The 17,628-nt window shown below is 60.6% G+C and overlaps 1 protein-coding gene across 4 annotated transcripts in view; it reads right to left on the minus strand.

Annotated features, from left to right (window-relative positions):
• GSE1 (Gse1 coiled-coil protein) overlaps window positions 1–17,628 on the minus strand; it is a 102,177-nt gene that overhangs the window by 9,717 nt on the left and 74,832 nt on the right. For 2 of the 4 annotated variants that reach the window (XM_071440795.1, XM_071440798.1), the window contains exons 3-7: window positions 6,475–6,693; window positions 2,338–2,537; window positions 904–1,085; window positions 582–779; window positions 12–203 (exon numbers count right to left, since the gene is read on the minus strand). In XM_071440795.1, the coding sequence (XP_071296896.1) occupies window positions 12–203; window positions 582–779; window positions 904–1,085; window positions 2,338–2,537; window positions 6,475–6,693 (991 nt within the window). The remainder of the gene's footprint in view (window positions 1–11; window positions 204–581; window positions 780–903; window positions 1,086–2,337; window positions 2,538–6,474; window positions 6,694–17,628) is intronic. The other 2 variants (XM_071440799.1, XM_071440796.1) reach the window with 1 other exon arrangement.

Consider the following 17,628-nt stretch of genomic DNA (forward strand, 5'->3'; position numbering starts at 1 on the left):
CCATCCCGTACCTCTTGGCAGCGAGGCTGGAGATGCGCTCAGACTGCAGGGCAGAGAGGGAGGAGTGGGAGAGCTCGGGGGGGTACCGGACCCCCGAGAGGTGCAGGTGCATGGCCGAGGGGTGCAGGGGGGGCAGTGAGCCCGGCGCTGGCAGCGGGTAGAAGGGGGACCTCAGTGCTGACAGGCAGTACGACTCATCCATCCTGGGGAGACAGGGATGCTCAGACAGGCAAAGAACCCCCCAGTTCCCCTCCCAGGAGCCAGATGGGCCAATAAGGCCTCCCCATCAAAGGAGATCTTAGAACAATGATTAATTAAACACCACGAAAGCCAGGGCCCAAACTGGGATTAGATACCCCACTATGTCTGGCCCTAAATCTTGATGCTTACCCCTACTAAAGCATCTGCCCAAGAACTATGAGCACCAGTGCTTAAAACTCTAAGGACTTGGCAGTGCCCCAAACCCACCTAAAAAACCGCTGCTCCTACTGGGGAGCCCAAAATGCCCTCAGTGCTCCCACCTCCCAATAGCCCAAAGCTCTGCTCATCCAGAGGTATCTCCCAGGGATCCCGAGGCCCACCTGAAGGCAGGATGAGGGAAGGGGTGGTGTGTCAGGTAGCTGGGGTGGTAGTAGGCGGCAGCAGTGGCGGGGTCGAGGCCGAGGGGCGGCAGGGAGGACATGCGGAGATCCTCGGCCGTGTGGTAGGGACGGAAGCTCCGCAGGTAATCCTCGGTCACGGCACTGGGAGGCACCACGTGGTGCACGGGCCGCTGCAGGCTGGGGGGCAAGGACATGGTCACCATCCCTCCCTGTCCCCCTGGGGAGATGTCACCTCCCCCAGGTGGGAGCAGAGCTCGCAGGGGACACCCTCGCCCTGCGTCTCTGTCCCGAGCAGACTCACTTGAGAGGAGGGAAGCGGGAGTCCTGGACCACGGAGCTGGGGGGCAGCCCGAAGGAGTAGGGTGTCCCCAGGAGGTGGGAGGGGACAGTGGGACCTCCTGCCTTCTCCTGGGTCAGGGGGGGCTCCGAGATGAGGCGCTCGCGGCCGGCGCTGCTGCTGCTGCCTCGTGACCCTGCTTCCTGCTGCAAGGCCAAGATGGGCATTAGGGACAGCAGGGGATGGGGAATCACTGCTGGGTCACCACCCCAAGACCCTCAGGAGGTCCCCAGCGTGCCCTGGCTGGCACCAGCACCCAGGGAAGGATTCATCCACCAGGGCATCTCCCGTGTCCAGGCTTTGGAAGGGCAGCTGGAGGGGTGGGAGGGTCTGGGAGGCTGCACTGGGGGGCCCCGGTGGGAAAGGAGGTGCCGAAGCCGGGGCAGAGCTCAGGGCAAGACACCCATTACCTGCCTGGAGATTTATGGCTGCTTTGTTCTCCTGAGCTATTAATCACCCGGGGAGGAGTGACACAGCCAGGGGAAATCCAGCCGGCCTTTGATAAGGGCCATAACCCAGGGGTCAGCCCACAATCCCCCCGGCAGCAGCACCCTCCCACAGGGCCTCAGCTGCTTTCCATCAGCCTCCACCCTGGTGTCAGCATGAAGGTCACTCCCTCCAGCAAGGGGGAACAACCTGGGGTGACAAGAGACCCCACGGGATCTGACAATTAGTGGGGCGACCCCACCAGCAAGACAAGTTTTGGTTTAAAAATTGTGATTTTTCATCGCACCTTCTCTATTCAGCAGCTCAGAGGTGGAGGATGGTGGCACCCACAGCATCCCCCACCCCATGCATCCCTCCCCACCCCATCCCATCCCATCCCTCCAGGGCAGGGCCAGCCCCAAGGTCACCACAAAGGGTGAGGTGTCCCCCATCGTGCGTGCCAGGCTCTGCTCTAATTCCCTCCCAGCTGGGGTGCCACACTCTGCCAGACATCCCCACGCTGGGTTAACCCCCACACCGGGGGGGACACGGGGCTGGGGAGCACCCTGACACCCCACACACCCCTCTGAGCTCCCGGGGATCCCAGTTCCATTTATCTCCCCCCTCTCGCCCGCGGCGTTTCTCATCCCCTACCCTCGCCTCTCTTTGTGGTTTAATTAGTCTTTCCAAGTGGCATAATCCCCCCGGGAATCTGCTTGTAGCATGCGGAGGAGAGGAGAACCACTAACGATGCTTCTTAATTAGCTGCTCTCCCCCCCTCCCTCCCTCCCTCCTCCTCCTTCCTTGCCCTCCCCTCCGGATGGCAGCCCCGGTGACAACAACGGGGGACACACGGCGCCAGCTCGGGGACACAGCAGGGAGGGGAGGGGACCAAATGCGGGCAGCACATACACGACATCCCATAGCCTCCATCCTTCAGGGGGGCTGTGCAGCCCCCAAACCCAGCCGTACCTGTCTGCCCTCGCTCCTCCAGACGCCATTGACCGTCTTGGTGGGGGCGATGGTGACGACGGGCGGCGTGCTGGGCACGCTGTGCCCCCCCGGGGGGACAATGATGGGGCCCATGGGGCCACGTTTGGGGGTGCTGGCCGGGGAGCTGTGGTTGGTGGCTGGAGAGGACACCGGGGACGACTCGCTGCTCAGTGAAGAGCCTGGAATTAAAGCAGAGATCGAAGGAAGTCAGGAGAAAGGGAGTTTAAGTGGATGGAGACGCCCTCTGAAGGAGCTGGAGGATCTGCGGACACTTGGAACCCTTCAGGGTTGGGATGTTCAGCTGGGAATGTTTCAGCTTTCAGGATGTTCAAATGAGACACTGGGCTTGGATGTGGACCCCAAAATCCCATCTCTGAGAAAGAGGCACAAGGACCACAAGGGCAAGTCCTAGCAAAAAGAAGTGAGGACCAGTGACACCAAGACCCTTAGGGACACCAAGAGAGAACCCAGAGGCTGAGTGGATGGAGCTGCATTGCAACCCTGCTCTCACTGCAGGCAGTAGGGCTGGGGCACTCAGGGTGGGATGCCCTCAGGGTGCTCAGCATCCTGCCAGACTCCCAGACTGGAGGAAGTCTCCCATCCTCCCATCCCAGAAGATCCCAGTGGTGCCAAAGGTGGGATGGGGCAGCCTCTTGCTCCCACCTAACAGGGACTCCCAAACCCCCCAGTGCCACAGAGCACAAGTGACACCGATGTGATGCCGGCCCCAGACAGCCACATCTTCCCAAGGCAGACCCAGAGACTCCTTAAGGCAGCTGCAGAAGCTGTCAGGGACAGGTCAGGGCCTCTGGAGACACTGGCATGAAGGAGTGACTCCCTGAAACCCTTGGGCAAGGCTTTGGTTTCATTTGCATAATACATCTGTACTTTAAGTTATCCCCACCCCAGGGATGCTGGCCCTATTTCCAAAGGGAAAATAGAAATGGAGTGAAGGTGGAGAACAGGAAAAGCAGAGAAATCCAAATTCCACATTAACCAGGGCACAGGGAGCCTGGTGTCTGCTCCATGGAACACTTCCCATTCCTCAAACCCATCTGGGCAGCCTGGGGGGCTCCGAACCCCAAACTCTGCTCCCTCCATCCCACAGTCTGGGTCAGGGGGAGATTCCAGCAGGGAACAGCTGCTGGAGAGTGAGGAGTGGGATGTGCTCAGAGGATGAGGTGACAGCGATGCTCCCAGGCAGTGAGCAGGGCATGGAGAGAGGCCTGAGTGTGCAGGGTGTGTCCTGAGTGTGCAGGGTGTGTCCTGGGTGTGCAGGGCATTCCCTGAGTGTGCAGGGTGTCCCTGAGTGTGCAGGGTGTGTCCTGAGTGTGCAGGGTGTCCCCTGAGTGTGCAGGGCATCCCCTGAGTGTGCAGGGCATCTCCTGAGTGTGCAGGGCATCCCCTGAGTGTGCAGGGTGTGTCCCTGAGTGTGCAGGGCATCTCCTGAGTGTGCAGGGTGTCCCTGAGTGTGCAGGGCATTCCCTGAGAGTGCAGGGTGTGTCCCTGAGTGTGTAGGGTGTGTCCCTGAGTGTGCAGGGTGTCCCTGAGTGTGCAGGGTGTTCCCTGAGTGTGCAGGGTGTGTCCCTGAGTGTGCAGGGTGTCCCTGAGTGTGTAGGGTGTCCCCTGAGTGTGCAGGGTGTCCCTGTGTGTGCAGGGCATTCCCTGAGAGTGCAGGGTGTGTCCCTGAGTGTGTAGGGTGTGTCCCTGAGTGTGCAGGGTGTCCCTGTGTGTGCAGGGTGTCCCCTGAGTGTGCAAGGTGTCTCATCACCTTCCCAGTGTGCAAGGCCACTCCCCTGAGTGTGTCCTGTGGGCACAGCAGCCACTCCCAGAGCGTGCCAGCAGCTCCTCACCCCGCACCCTCATCCCCTTGCCCTGTCCTCAGGCCACACAACAGCAGGAGGCAGCCAGGGGCTGGGAACGCCAGGGGAAGCAGGAGCATCCCCGGGCAGCAGGAGGGCGGCAGCAGGGTGGGAAGGATGCTCCAGAAGGACGCTCTGTGGGAAGGATGCTCAGCAGAGCAGGGGCCAGGAGGAGCATCCCGCTGCCGGCCGCCCTCCCTGATTAACGATTCCCGAGTCGCTCCCAAACGCTTTCATTTGAAGAGCAGCGAGGCTGGGGGAAGGAGAAAGGCTGTCCCCGACAAAGGAGGCCGATTTGACACCCACTGAAGTCTATCTTGTCAGCGCAAGGCCAACAACAATTAGCAGCCTAATCCCCTCTGAGCTGGGAAGCCATTACTCACCACGCGATAGCGTTAACAATCAATACCATCACAATGAGCCCGGCAATTAATGAAGCTAAAGTCTTACTTCAGAACCTTAATTCTCGCTGTGTGGCTTTAAACGGGAGGGTTTGTGATCGTTATAATTAACTGGTGGTATTCAGCCAGGAGTTAGTCAATGAAACTAATCTGGATTGGAGATGACAAGAGGCACAGTGTGATGGTGTCACCTTTGTTTTCTGACCTCCCGCTTCCCCGCTCGGCGATAGCAGATTAGCAGCCCGGGCTGACAGGCAAATGTAATTAACAGCTGAGACCCTGACGGAGAACTGGGAACAGAGAAGGGAGGGAGGGGTGGAATAAAACCCACCCTGCGGACAGCCCCGGGCAGGACAAGAGGCAGCAGCCCCCGGGCAGGCGGTGGCTTTGTGGGGCTCTGCTGGGAAGGGGTTGGTCGGGATGAGCCCTGACGGTTTGGGATGCCGTGGAGCAGCAGGGGATCTCCCTAGGGATGTGCCAGCACACCTGTGAGCCCATAAAGCTGGAATAAAACCAGTGATCCTGCATGGATCCAGCATCTGCCACAGCAGAGCATCTCCCGAGCTGGGAAGGGAGGTGGAGGGAGCATCTCCCGTTGTGGGGAGTGCGTGAGGATTTCAGGGAAAAGCAATTCGTTTCCTGGTGCTAAAAAGCACAGCAAGGAGAAAAAACCCCTTCCCAACACACACCCAAACCCACATGGATCAAAAACCTCTGGGATGAGACACCCAAATGGGCAAGGGAGGGGTTTTAACAAACAAACTATGCAGGTGTTAAGGGGAAATCCAAAGAGAATGTGGCTGCTTCTCTCCAGTGCCACAAAATCCATGCCTAAACCTGCTGATGTCCCTTGGGATGGGCTGGGCAGCACAGGGAGGGCACAAGCTGTGGGGTGCAAGGGGAAAAAAAGCAAAATAATTCCCCAAACTCAATCAATAATCAATCACTCCAAAGGAAGCAGATGGGTTCCAGAGGAAGCAGCTGGGAAAAACCAGGAGCTTCCAGTGAGGATGAAGCACCACCAAGACCTGGTTCCCTCAGAGTTACAAAAGTGTGGAATCCCCACTCTTTTCCTTGGGAGCAGCTGATGCTTCAGGTCATGGCTGTGCCAGAGATTTTTGGGCTGCAAGGAGGGTCTTGTAGATGGTGCTTCCAAAAGGGATTTTCCAAAAAAAGCTGTGCAAAAGGGGTCCTGGGAAAAGGATTGTGCCAAAGGGGCCTTTTAAATAGGGTCTTCCAAGAAGACTTTGCAAAAACCATCTTGCAAAGGGGTTGGGTGCAAAAAACATCTTGCAAAGGGATCAAAGTGCCCAGGCAGTGGGCAGTGGTCCAAGGGTAGCACCCACCAATGAAAACAGCAGGGACAGAGATTATTTCATCCCAAATGGGAGATACCAGCAGTCTCCTGAAACATTCCCAGCCTGGGCACTGGCTGCCTCCCCATCTGGCTGTGGGAGCCCTGGCAATTCCCATGGAACGTGCTCCCTGTGGCAGGGGGAACCTTGGGGTGCTCCAGAAGCATCTCACATCCCACATCCAAACAGAGAGAGGGGCGTGTGATGGAGGATGTGGGTGACACGGGCTGGGCACCCCTGGGGCTGTTCAGCTGGGAAATCTGGCTGGGGAAGTAGCAAATTCGGGGAAAAAGCCATCATGGTGGGAGGGCACAGGGCTGGTCCCAGGGCAATACAGCACCCGGATCACTCCGGATGAACTCAATTCCCAAACTGCCCCCTCGAGACACGACGCCAGCAACAGGCATCGGGGGAACGGCAGGAAAACACCATCTCCAGCTGCTGGAGAGGCAGCAGCGTTTGTCACCGCCCTGTCCCTGTCCCTGTCGCTGTCCCCACCTCTGGGCTCCTCGGCCTGCTTGGCGAGCTTGCGGAGGGCGGCGGCGAAGCTGGAGGAAGGTGCTGCCTGGACGGACAAAGTACTGCTGGCGGCGGGGCTGCCATTGGGGACGATGGAGCCGTTCAGGGGCGACGGGGTCAGGGGGCTCACGGTGGCCGTGGTGCGGGTGGCCGTGGAGAGCATTCCTAGCGACGGCGACTTCGGCTCATGGCTCATGCCTGCGAACCAGAGAGAACGGGTTAGACACGGCGAGATGGGCTCCTCGGTTTCCCCCAGCAGCTCCTTTCCTCTAGTTCATTATCCCAGCCCAAAATGCACCCCGAGTTCAGGCAATGGGGGGAAGTGTGTCCCAGCATTCCACAGTCCCCAAGATAATGGAGCAGGAGGGCTCAGCAGAGCTCTGCAGGGTGTTTTGGGGGACTTCAGCATCCTGATGCAGGTGGTGGGGAGAGGCGCAGGCCCCTGATTTGCATGGTGCTGCCAAAACCCAAAGCACCACTGCTGCACCCCTTGTTGCCACTATTGCAACCTAAAATCCAGCCACTGTACACTCAAATCCCCACCATTGCACCCCTTGTTGCCAGTATTGCACCCCAAATCCCAGCCACTGCACACTCAAATCCCCACCATTGCACCCCTAAATCCCCAATATTGCACCCCAAATCCCAGGCACTGCACACTCAAATCCCCACCATTGCACCCCTAAATCCTCAATATTGCACCCCAAATACCAGCCACTGCACACTCAAATCCCCACCACTGCACCCCTAAATCCTCAATACTGCATCCTTGGATTCCCAGCGCTGCATCCCCATTTGCCACTGCTGCATCCCAGGATTAACAATACTTCATCCCTGGGTCTTCAGCACTGCACCCTCAAATCCCCAATAACACATCCTTGGATCCCCAGAACTGCAGCCTTAAATCCCCAGCACTGCACCCCCCAAACCCCCAATATTGCATCCCTCGATCCCCAGCACTGCATGCCCAAATCCCCAGCACTGCACCCCCCAAACCCCCAATATTGCATCCCTGGATCCCCAGCACTGCACCCCCCCAAACCCCCAATATTGCATCCCTAAATCCCCAGCACTGCACCCCCAGCTCCCCACATTGCCCCTTCAAATCCCCACACCCCAAATCCCCACCACTGCCCCCCCAAAGCACCGAGGTCCTAAAGGGCACAGTGACTCCAAAAGTGAGGCTCAGGTGCTGAGCAGGAGGGTGCAGCCCCTCCCCGAGCCCCCCCAGCTGTCACACCAATTGCTCCAGGGCTCTCCATCTCCCAAAACAGCAACTGCTGATGTCAGGGCCCTTAAAATAGACTTCACCCAGCAGCTTCATTAACACCAGCCTAAAATTAGCCCGGCTCCCAGGTGGGCAGGAGGATGGGGGGGGTCGTGGGGCAGCCCCCAACTCCCAGCGGGCCTGGAGGCACTGAGCACCTGGAGCATCCGAGCACTGCAGAGGGTGGGTGGATGGATGGAGCATCCCCCGAGCATCCCGCGGCAGCTCCAGGATGGCCAGGGAGGGCGGGGGGCGCCTCGGGAGCCGGGGGGGCACGGGGGGCACTCAGCGTTGATTAATCTTTGCCCCCCGGCCCCAGGAGAGGCGGCCGGCGCGGCGGCGCGCTCCCCTCTGCCCTCATTATACAAGCATTTATTAACTCCGCTGCTCTCAGCCATTGACTGCCGCCTTGTCGACACGCTCAGGCTCATGTAAATTCATTACCAGAACAGCTGGGAAGCCAACCCGCCACGCCAGCCCGGCCCCGGCACCCCCGGGCTCTGCTCCAGCCCCGGCTGGGGGCTCGGTGCCCCCTCCCAGAGCGGGGAACCGGGATCTGCCTGCAGCACCAGGCGCCCACGCACCATCCAAAGGGGACACGGCACTCCAGGCACAGCCTGCAGCTCCCGTGCACCGCCTGAGCACCGCCCCACATCCACCAGGCACTGCCCCACATCCACTGAGCACTGCCCCATATCCACCGGGCACTGCCCCATATCCACCAGGCACTGCCCCATATCCACCGGGCACTGCCCCATATCCACCAGGCACTGCCCCATATCCACCGGGCACTGCCCCATATCCACCAGGCACTGCCCCATATCCACCAGGCACTGCCCCACATTCCCCAGGCACTGCCTGGCATCCACCAGGCACAGCCCTGCATCCTCCAGGCACTGCCCCACATCTCCCAGGCACAATCCTGCATCCCCAGGCACTGCCTGGCATCCCCTTGGCACAGCCCTGCATCCCCTAGGTACTGCCCCACATCCATCAGGCACAATCCTGCATCCCCAGGCACAATCCTGCATTCCCCAGGCACAATCCTGCATTCCCCAGGCACAATCTTGCATCCCCAGGCACTGCCCCACATCCCCCAGGCACAGCCCCAAACACTTCCCAGTGCCCCCCAGTTCCTCCCCACCTATTACTCCCACCATAACCCCCACTTCCAGCCCCAATCCAGGCCTGGAGATGCTTTTCCAGCCATCAGCAGGGATCAGCAGGCTGGCACACGGGCACGGGGCTGAAGCAGGGCATCACCCGTGTGATGCTCAGCTGATCCCCAAACGCCTCCCGGCCAACTCCTGATCCCAGTGGGATTTGCCAGGCGAGCTCAGGGCAGCGAGTGGCCGGGGCAGCGTGCGGGGAGCTCTCCTGCCCCCGGGCTGAGCTGAGCCGCTGCCCCAGCCGCGCTCCAAACCAGTTCTGCCGCTCCCTGCCGGTGATAAAATCGGCGCCTCCGCCCCGGCTGGGGCCCGAGCAGCGCCGCTCACCCGCCGTGCCCCGCCGGCGCTGGCGTCCGTCTGTCCGGGCGTCCCTGGGCTGCTCTGCGGGACAGCTGCCAGCTGGGGAAACTGAGGCACGGGGAGCTGGCTGGGCCGGAGCATCCACACGGGGATGGGATGGGATGGGATGGGAGATGGGATGGGAGATGGGGCTGCCACACTGCATCCCCCCCTCCCTCCGGCATCCCACTGCCAGCACATCGTGGGTGTCACTCACCCCTGCGGGTGGCTGGGGACGCTGTGACGCCCCACGGTGAGGTGGGGCCCCCCCCAGCTCTGCCCCTCCCCGGCTGCTTCTCTCAGCAGGCAGATCCGTGCAGAAAAACAGGTCAAGTTTGGTGCCTGGAGCAGCCCGGGGTCATGGCAGCGGTTGCCTCACCAGGGCGGGGAGAGGAACCCCAAAACGGGACAGGCTGTCCCTGCAGTGTCCCCAACCCTGTGTGGCTCCAAGGCTGGCACTCCCATGCACCCCTCCCTGGGAAAGGGATGCCTGAAACCCCCCCCGCACCAAGGCAGGGGGGCTTGGGGACACCTGGGTCCCCCGCTGAGGCCACAGGGGGAGGCTGAGGAGCTGGCGATGTGTCACCCTGTCCCCGGCCCTCCCACGGCATGTGCCCGGGCACAGCAGCACAGGGAGTGTCTGGCATTCCCGGTGCCCGCTGGCTGCGTGCCCGCGGAGCAGCCACAGGAGGAGGAGGAGGAGGAGGAGGAGCGGGAACGGCAGGGTCACTGCCACGCTCCCCGCAGCGCCACACACGGCGCCCACCGCAGGGCTGGCACCTCAGAGGGCACAGGACCCCCCAGCCCCGACTCCTGGAGCCCCCCCGAGCCCCCGCATCGCCGGCGCAGGGCTGGGAGCCGGGAGCTGGGAGCGTGCCATGTTCTCTCCATCTGCTCCTGATGATGCTGGCGGGTTTTTTGGCAGCGGGAGCCTCCTCCGGCAGCGAGAGCAGAACCAGTCTGGCTGCCTGGTGGGGCTGGAGACAAATAAAAGCCCTTGGCAGCCGCTGCGGGCAGGCAGGAGCGGGCAGCGAGGGGCAGGGATGGGCTCCCAGCACCCTGAAATCCCTGGGCACGGGGTAGGGCTGTCGGGAACGGGGAAGTGGGCAGGTTTAGCACCTCGGCTCCCGACTGCCCCCTTCCCAGCACCTTGAAAGGCCTCTAATGAGCGTGGAGTGCCCTTGGGAGCAGATTGCCATTGAACTCGACCTGCACCAGCCGCCCGCTCTTACAGCAGCTATTTTGAGCTGCCGGGCTCCCAAGTGCTGGAACTAATAATTTATTACCAAATACGATCAGGCAGCAGCTCCAGCCCCTGGCAAATGGAGCGGAAAAAAACCCAGTGCGGCGGGAAGCCGAGGGAGTGGGGAGAGACGAGCATCCTGCATCCTCCTCCTCCTCCTCCTCCTCCCCGGGGATGGGTCCGCACCCACCCCGCAGCGCCGCAGCTGGGACGGAGCCCACTCGGCCAAACCCTCTGGAAGGCTCCACCACGCCGATTGCTGCTGGTTCCCCGAGGGATTTGGGGTGATGAGGTCCCCCCCGAGCCTTTCCCCCCGTCTCTCAGCGCCTGTGCTCCCGCTCCGGAGCCGCATCCAGCTGCACGCTCCGAGCAGGAACAGCTGCTCCGCATGGATTGGCGATGCTAATGGCCTCGCATTGTCAGCCCCCCTTCCCTCCGTGCCTGAAGGCAGCGGGCACGGCCCCAGCATGGAGGGCAGGGGGCCAGGCCCAGCGCGTGCTGTCGTGGCCCTGTCACACACCCTGTCACGCCCTGGGCAGAGGGGACAGGCAGGGGACGGGCAGAGGTGACCAGCTCCCCTCCCTCCCGGCGATGCCCTGCACGTTTTCCACCCCTCATTAGAGCAGCTCTGCCGCCGCACCTCCAACATGCTCCATTAATTAATTAATTGATCAATGCCAGCCCGTGCTCCTGCCCTCCCTCCCCCCTTCCCAGCACGGGAGGTGGCCGGGCTCGGTGTCCCCAAGTGTCCCCGGGCACAGAGATACAAGCACAGCCTCTGCCCAATTTTAGGCAGAAGCCAGGGCCCGTTCTGGAAACATCCCCCATCCCCCTGGATGGGTTCCCCGTGGTGAGGAGCACCTTGGGTGGGATCTGGGGCTCCCTGTGGAGCCTGGCATCCGGCACTGTTATCCTGGAGGCTGGGCCTCCATCGATCACTCCTCCATGGACCATTGATCCGGCAAACGACAACAAGCAAACTAATAAGAGCTCGTTTGGAGGGCTCAGCGCTGGGGATGGAGCGAGGCCGGGTGCTTCCCCTCCCTTCCCAACCCTCCCCTGCCCAGCCAAGCAGCCCTGGGAGCCTTTTCAGCCCTCAGGAGATCGAGCCAGGAAAAAAAATTTACTTTAAAGCAACTTTCTGCCCTGTTTTAAAGCTGGGAGCTTGGAAAATCGAGCCCCTGTGCCCCAAGCGTGCTGCTGGGTCTGAACTCCCCTCTGCAGCTCCAGGGTTGGGCTGGCAGCTCCTCTTGGCTCCTGATGCCCAGATCCAAGTGCCAGCTGCCTGCTGAGGGTCCCTCTGCTTTGGGGGAGCGGGGTACAGCCCTCACCCCCTCACCCTGGTGTCTTCTGGGGCTCTTCAGTGGCTTGGTGGGGCACTGGGCACTCCATGGGGCTGCCAGGCATTGCCTGGAGACACTGGGCACTGCACTGGGATGCTGGAATTGCCTGGGGGAGATTTGGGAATTGCACTGGGATGCTGGTTGGTCTGACAGAGAGCTGGGCACTGCCTGATGGTCACCTAATGGCCCTGCCAGGCATTGTTTGGTGCTGCCAGGCACAGCACAGCAGCACTAAATGGCGCCACTGGGCACTCCCCAGTGCCACTGAGCATTGCACAGCAGCCCTTGGCATTCCACAGAGCCATTGGGCATCCCCTGGAGGTGGCACTGGGCATTCCCAGATGCCACGGGGCACCGCACAGCAGCCCTGGGCATTCCACAGAGCCCTTGGGCAACATCTGGGTCAGAGCCAGGCACCACACGGTGCTGCCAAAACTTACACAGAGCTGCCAGCCACGGCACAGCCCGAGAGCAGGCAATGCCTGGCACCCCCAGGCTGCCCTCCCATGCCCCCATGCCCGTGCCCCATGTGCCCAGGTGCCCAGGCTGGCGCAGGCGTGCAGCAGCAGCAGCAGCAGCAGCAGCAGCAGCAGCAGCAGTGCATTGTTTTGGGCGCAGGATCCCTTGCCCAGCAGATGGCAGGTATAACAAAGCAGCTTGCTGCGGCCAAGCCAATTATTTATCTAATTATGATTTACCACTTAACCACATGATCTTTCTGCAGAGTTGTAGGCAATTAAAACCAGGGTGATTATGTGGATTATGCAAATCGGCTGGAGCCGGGCGAATAAAATTGGAGATTAGAGTTTCGAGCAGGCTGGATCTTGCATGGGGCAGGTCCTGGAGGGGCAGGGGCAGGGCAGGGAGGCTGCAGAGAGGGGCAGGGGGCTGCAGGCAGGGCCAGGGAGCTGCAGGCAGGGTGGGAAGCCAGGACTCAGCCAAGGGAAAGGGCTGCAGGACACAGCTGGGAAGTGCCAGGACAAGGTGAGCAGATGCCTCGTGCCACCTTCCTGCAGCACAGCCAAAAACTGCCCCCATCACGGGGTGGGTGCCCACAGGGGACCCCTGCTGCTGGTGGGTGACTCTGCTGGCACCAAGGACTCCCCAGCATCCACCCCAAAAAGCTGAGAGGGGCTCCACAGTGCAGCCCCCAGCCACAGGGAAGCTCATGGCAGGCATCAGGGGCAATTAATAACAGGTACTAATAACAGGTATTAATAACGAGTACTAATAAGGGGCATTAATAAGGAGCATTAATAAGGAGCATTAATAACACTGCCTGGCAGATTACGCCGCCTGCCCGGCTTGATATGAGATTTATGGATGGTGCAAAGGCCAGAAATACAGGAGCATTAATGGTAATTCCTCGTGTCCTAGCAAAGGTCACAGGCAATCTCCATCAATCCCGCTGCAGAGCAGGGGGTCTGGGCAGGATGGGGGGCTCCAGGCAGAATGGGGATCCCCCCTTCACCCCCGGGGTCCCCCAGCAGTTTCTGGTGGTGCAGCATGGGCCAGAGTGGAGGTTTTACCTTGGGATAAGAAATCATCCCTGGCAAACAGAGAATTTGCTGTGTGGATTTTCATTTTCCCAATAGCATCTGCTCCTGATCGGTGCCCCACATCTGAGCTATGAGATGTTGTTGGGAAGACCTTGGGTTTCTCCAAGCCTGGGAGCACCTGCAGGGTCACCAGGGCCGCCTTGATGGGTGTTTCCCTTTTCATGGAGCCCCACAAAAAAGGAGGAAGGACTGAAGGAGCAGAGATGTCCCTGGAGCCATGGGGACACGCTGCCAGCACTGGTGGGACAGATCCAGCACGTTCCTCATGGCAAGGAAGATCAACCAAAAGCCCAGCAAGGGGAGCAGACCCCTCTTCTCTTCCCACGCTGGGATTTAGGGTGATTAGTACCAGTGATCCCACGTGCTGGTGCTGGGAAGGCCGGCCCGTGCCCCCATGAGCAGCATCTTTCCTTTTCGCCTACAGTAATCCTCAGCCTTTCGAGCAAATTATTAAAATTCACTTATATTTAATCTGCCTGCTGGAATTAATTGAATTTTTACGCTTGGCAAATGTCAGTGGGTGCACGCTGCCTCCCAACGGGGACCCGGCTGCAGGTGCAGCGGGCACAGCCCCCAGCTCTCAGCACTCTCCAGGGATAAATCCCAGCCTGGAGCAGGGCACAGGGTGCCCACAGGCCCCACTGGCCAGGGCACTGGGATGCCAGGATGCCAGCAGCCTCCCAGCTCTGCAGGAATGCTCAGGGACACCAGGCATGCATTCCCCAAACCTCCCTGCGCAGGGAAGCTCCCCAAATCCCATGGGATTCCCACCGTGGTGGCTTTGCAGGGGACACTGGGAGCCCCTCTCTCCCTTTCCCACACCAGTGCTGGAGATGCCAGCGCCCTGCCTGGCATTGTAGTCACCCTGGGGGTGATGAGAGCCTTCCTCCCCTCCCCATCCTCCTCCTCCCTCCAAGCAAATTGCCAAAGCATCTAATTTGCCCGCTGGGAAGGCCGAGGGAAAAGAGCCTCTATTTTGCTGTAATAAGCCCTCCAGACAAAGGCGGGATGAGCCATTCAGCGCCGGCAAGGGGGAAGGGTCCGGCCCCACGCCGGAGCCGTGCCAGGGGCTGGGGGAAGCCAGAGATTCCCTCCCTGTCGGGGGAGCCAGCACTGGGGACACGCACACAGGACGGGACACTCACCCCGGCATGACCCCAGCGTGATGCCGAGCTCCTGGATGGCGCTGGGGACACTCCAGCCCTACAAAGTGACACCAAATCCCAAACCCAGATGGCCTCACTCACTGTTGGCCCCGGAACAGCCCCGTTTGCTGCTCGGGGATGCTCCTCTCCCCACCCACCGGGATGGAGAAGTTCACGGGCAGCAGGAGCCACGGGGGACCCCAAACTTCCAAACTTGACTGGCGCTTGCCCCCCTCCACCACCGCCCGCCCGGGATTATCATAAATTAAGACGTAATTACTCCATGGAAATTTACAGCACAAAGCTGCGGCGCTAACAAGTGTGTTTGGAGGCACCGGGGGGAGATACAAAGCGCTATTGTCTGGCAGGCGCCAAAAAAGCTGCTGTGCCCCCAAACCCACACATCCCGGGCACAGGGATGAGGGTGGGGATGGCCACGGAGCCACAGCAGGGCGGCAGAGCAGGGAACCACGCTGTGTGACACGGAGCTCCAAAAGGAGGGTCCCAGCAGGGAGGGCAGGGTGAGGGTGGGCGAAGGATGCCCGGGGTGATGGGTGCCCTCCGAGCAGGTGCCACAGCTCCGCTGCCCAACAAAGACATCTCCTTTATTGCCTCAAATAACTCTCAGCTCCCAACCATGGGTGCTGCACCCCGCAAAACGCCACCTCCAACCCCTTTTGCCCAACTCCAGCGCACACGGTGTTAAAACTAAAGGCCCTGGGGACTTGGAAGGGGGGGGACACATGGGGACAAATGCCAGAGCTGTCGTGTGTGTCCCCCCCCCTCAGTGCTGCCACATTTCCCCAGCTGTCACACGCATTAAAAAATAATAATCATCAACGTGGCAAAAAAAAAAACAACAACAACAAAAAAACAACAAAACCAACCAACAACCGAACCCAACAAAACACTTAGAAAATATTCAGGCAGCTAAAACAAATCCAGCAGTAAAGGAGCTGGGATCCTCGGAAAGCTGGCTGTGCAATTAAGCAGTTTTCTGCTGTACGCCGATAATCACCTAATTATACTATTAATGACAGTTCAACCTGCTCGGAAATAAAAGGACATTCTTCCATAACAGGATGCCAGCTGTTTGTTACAGATGTCAAACATCTTTAAAGCATTATTATTAAAAGAAGGGGGGAAGGAGGAAGCTTGGGGATGCTGAAGCACAGCCGTCTTTTCCCCCTCAGAGCATCTTGCAAGGGATGAACGGGGGGGGTTTGGAGTGTCACCCCCACTTGGAATCCAGCAGAAGAATCTGTCAGAGGGGTTTTTTTCAGCGGGGGTCGATGTTTGGAGTCATAAATCCCCCACGTCGGGCTCGCGGCGAGAGGCGCCTGGGTTTAATTAAGCGCAGCGTTCGGGAAATAAAAGTTAAAAATCAGTCATAAAATTAAGAGGGAGGGGATGCTCCTGCTGCCAGGCTCGGGGCAGGGCTGGCCCCGCTCTCCCCCCCGGCTGCCAGCGCCGGTGCCTCGAGCGCGGCTGCCGCCGGCGGTGCCCGCGCACGTGCCGCGGTGCCGTGCCAAGGAGCATCCCGGCAGGTGCCGACAGCCGGTGCCAAGGCGAGGGAGAAGGGGGGGACACGCTGGGGAGAAAGGCAGCACCTGCTCCCCCTCGAAACCCCCGCAGAGCCTTTGGAGGTTTGGAGGCTTGGAGGTGAGCGGTGCCTGCTGCACACACGGGGATTGGGGCGCGGCGGTGCCTGGAGGGAGGGGGCTGTGGCAGGGGTGCCCCAAATCACCAGCCAAATTCCTCCTGGGGTGATTCCACCTCTGCCCCAGCAGCTCTGTGCTGGCACTGCCGTTCCTGGGGGGCAGACGGGTGCCCACCCGCCGTGGGGTGATGCCAATGCTGGCGTTACCCACCCACCCACCCAGACACAGCTTTGCACCCTGTCCTATATAGCTACTGAGAAATCTGCCTGTAAAACCATCAGGAACCGGGTTTAGCCTGGGAATAAAGAGATTATGCAGGAGAGGGGGGTGAGAAAGGAAGAAGGAAGGAAAAAGGGGGTGTCTGGGAATAATTCACCCCCCTCCTGGCTGTGTGGCTACTGATATCCCGGGAGCCTGCAGGGCCATGGCATGAGCAGGATGGCTGCAGAAAGACACCAGATTTTCCGGGTGCCCACCCACCCACTCAGAGCTGATGGAGCCCCCTCCCCAGGCCAGGACCCCCTGACCCCTTGGCACAGGCTGGGCTGGCACTGGCCTCACTTGCCAGACAAGATCCAGCAGGAAAAAACCATCTGGGAAGTGTCCCTCCCACCGAGCTCCGAGCAATGCCCCCAGTCCCCCCCTTCCCCTGGCCTCCCTCTTCCCCCCCTCCCCTCCTCAAACCATCACGGGGAAGCTGGAAAGTGGTTGACATGGTTGCCATGGCGACCGAATTTAGGACTGGCGAGAGGAGGAGGAGGAGGAGGAGGAAGATGGTGGGGTGGGCAAGGGAGGAAGACAGGAGGACTTCCCGGCACCCCAACACAGCTTGGGCATCACCCAGCCCCCCCCAGCACCCCACCAACACCTCCTCGAGCACCCCTGGACCCCACACCCGGCGAGGATGAGGAAGGGCATCCCCAAACCCCAGACCCAGCTGGGGGGACGCCAGGAGTGGGGCTGAGCCCCGAGCACCCCAAACCCAGCCTGGGGGCGACTGTGCCCGCCCAGCGCTGCCGGGAGCCGCCGGTGACTCACAGCTCGCGGCAGCGGCACCCGCCGAGCGGGTGTTTACACGGCATCACCCAGCTCCTTCCATCTGCTTTGATCCAGGGGCTAAATATTCCCGGCCCCGGCATAAAAATAGGAACCATTTGGGAAGGTCCTGAGTCAGCAGCATCCGCTGCCGGCGCCCACCGCCATCCTCCCCGGCACGCCAGGCACCCGCCGGGGAGCCCCAGGGCCACCTGGGGGATTGCCGGATTTGGGGACACTCACAGGGAGGGGGAGCCCCCAGAAAGCTGTGTGTATCCAGGTGCCAGCCTTGTGCCTGCTGGAGCAAACAGCCAGGCCCTCCGGGGATGCTCTGTGTCCCCAAGGGGTGATGCTGTCCCCAAAGGAGGGTGG

Source organism: Agelaius tricolor, unplaced genomic scaffold (assembly GCF_023055355.1).
Source record: "Agelaius tricolor isolate 1412-34295 unplaced genomic scaffold, bAgeTri1.0.p SCAF_15, whole genome shotgun sequence".
NCBI classification, from domain to species: Eukaryota; Metazoa; Chordata; class Aves; order Passeriformes; family Icteridae; genus Agelaius; species Agelaius tricolor.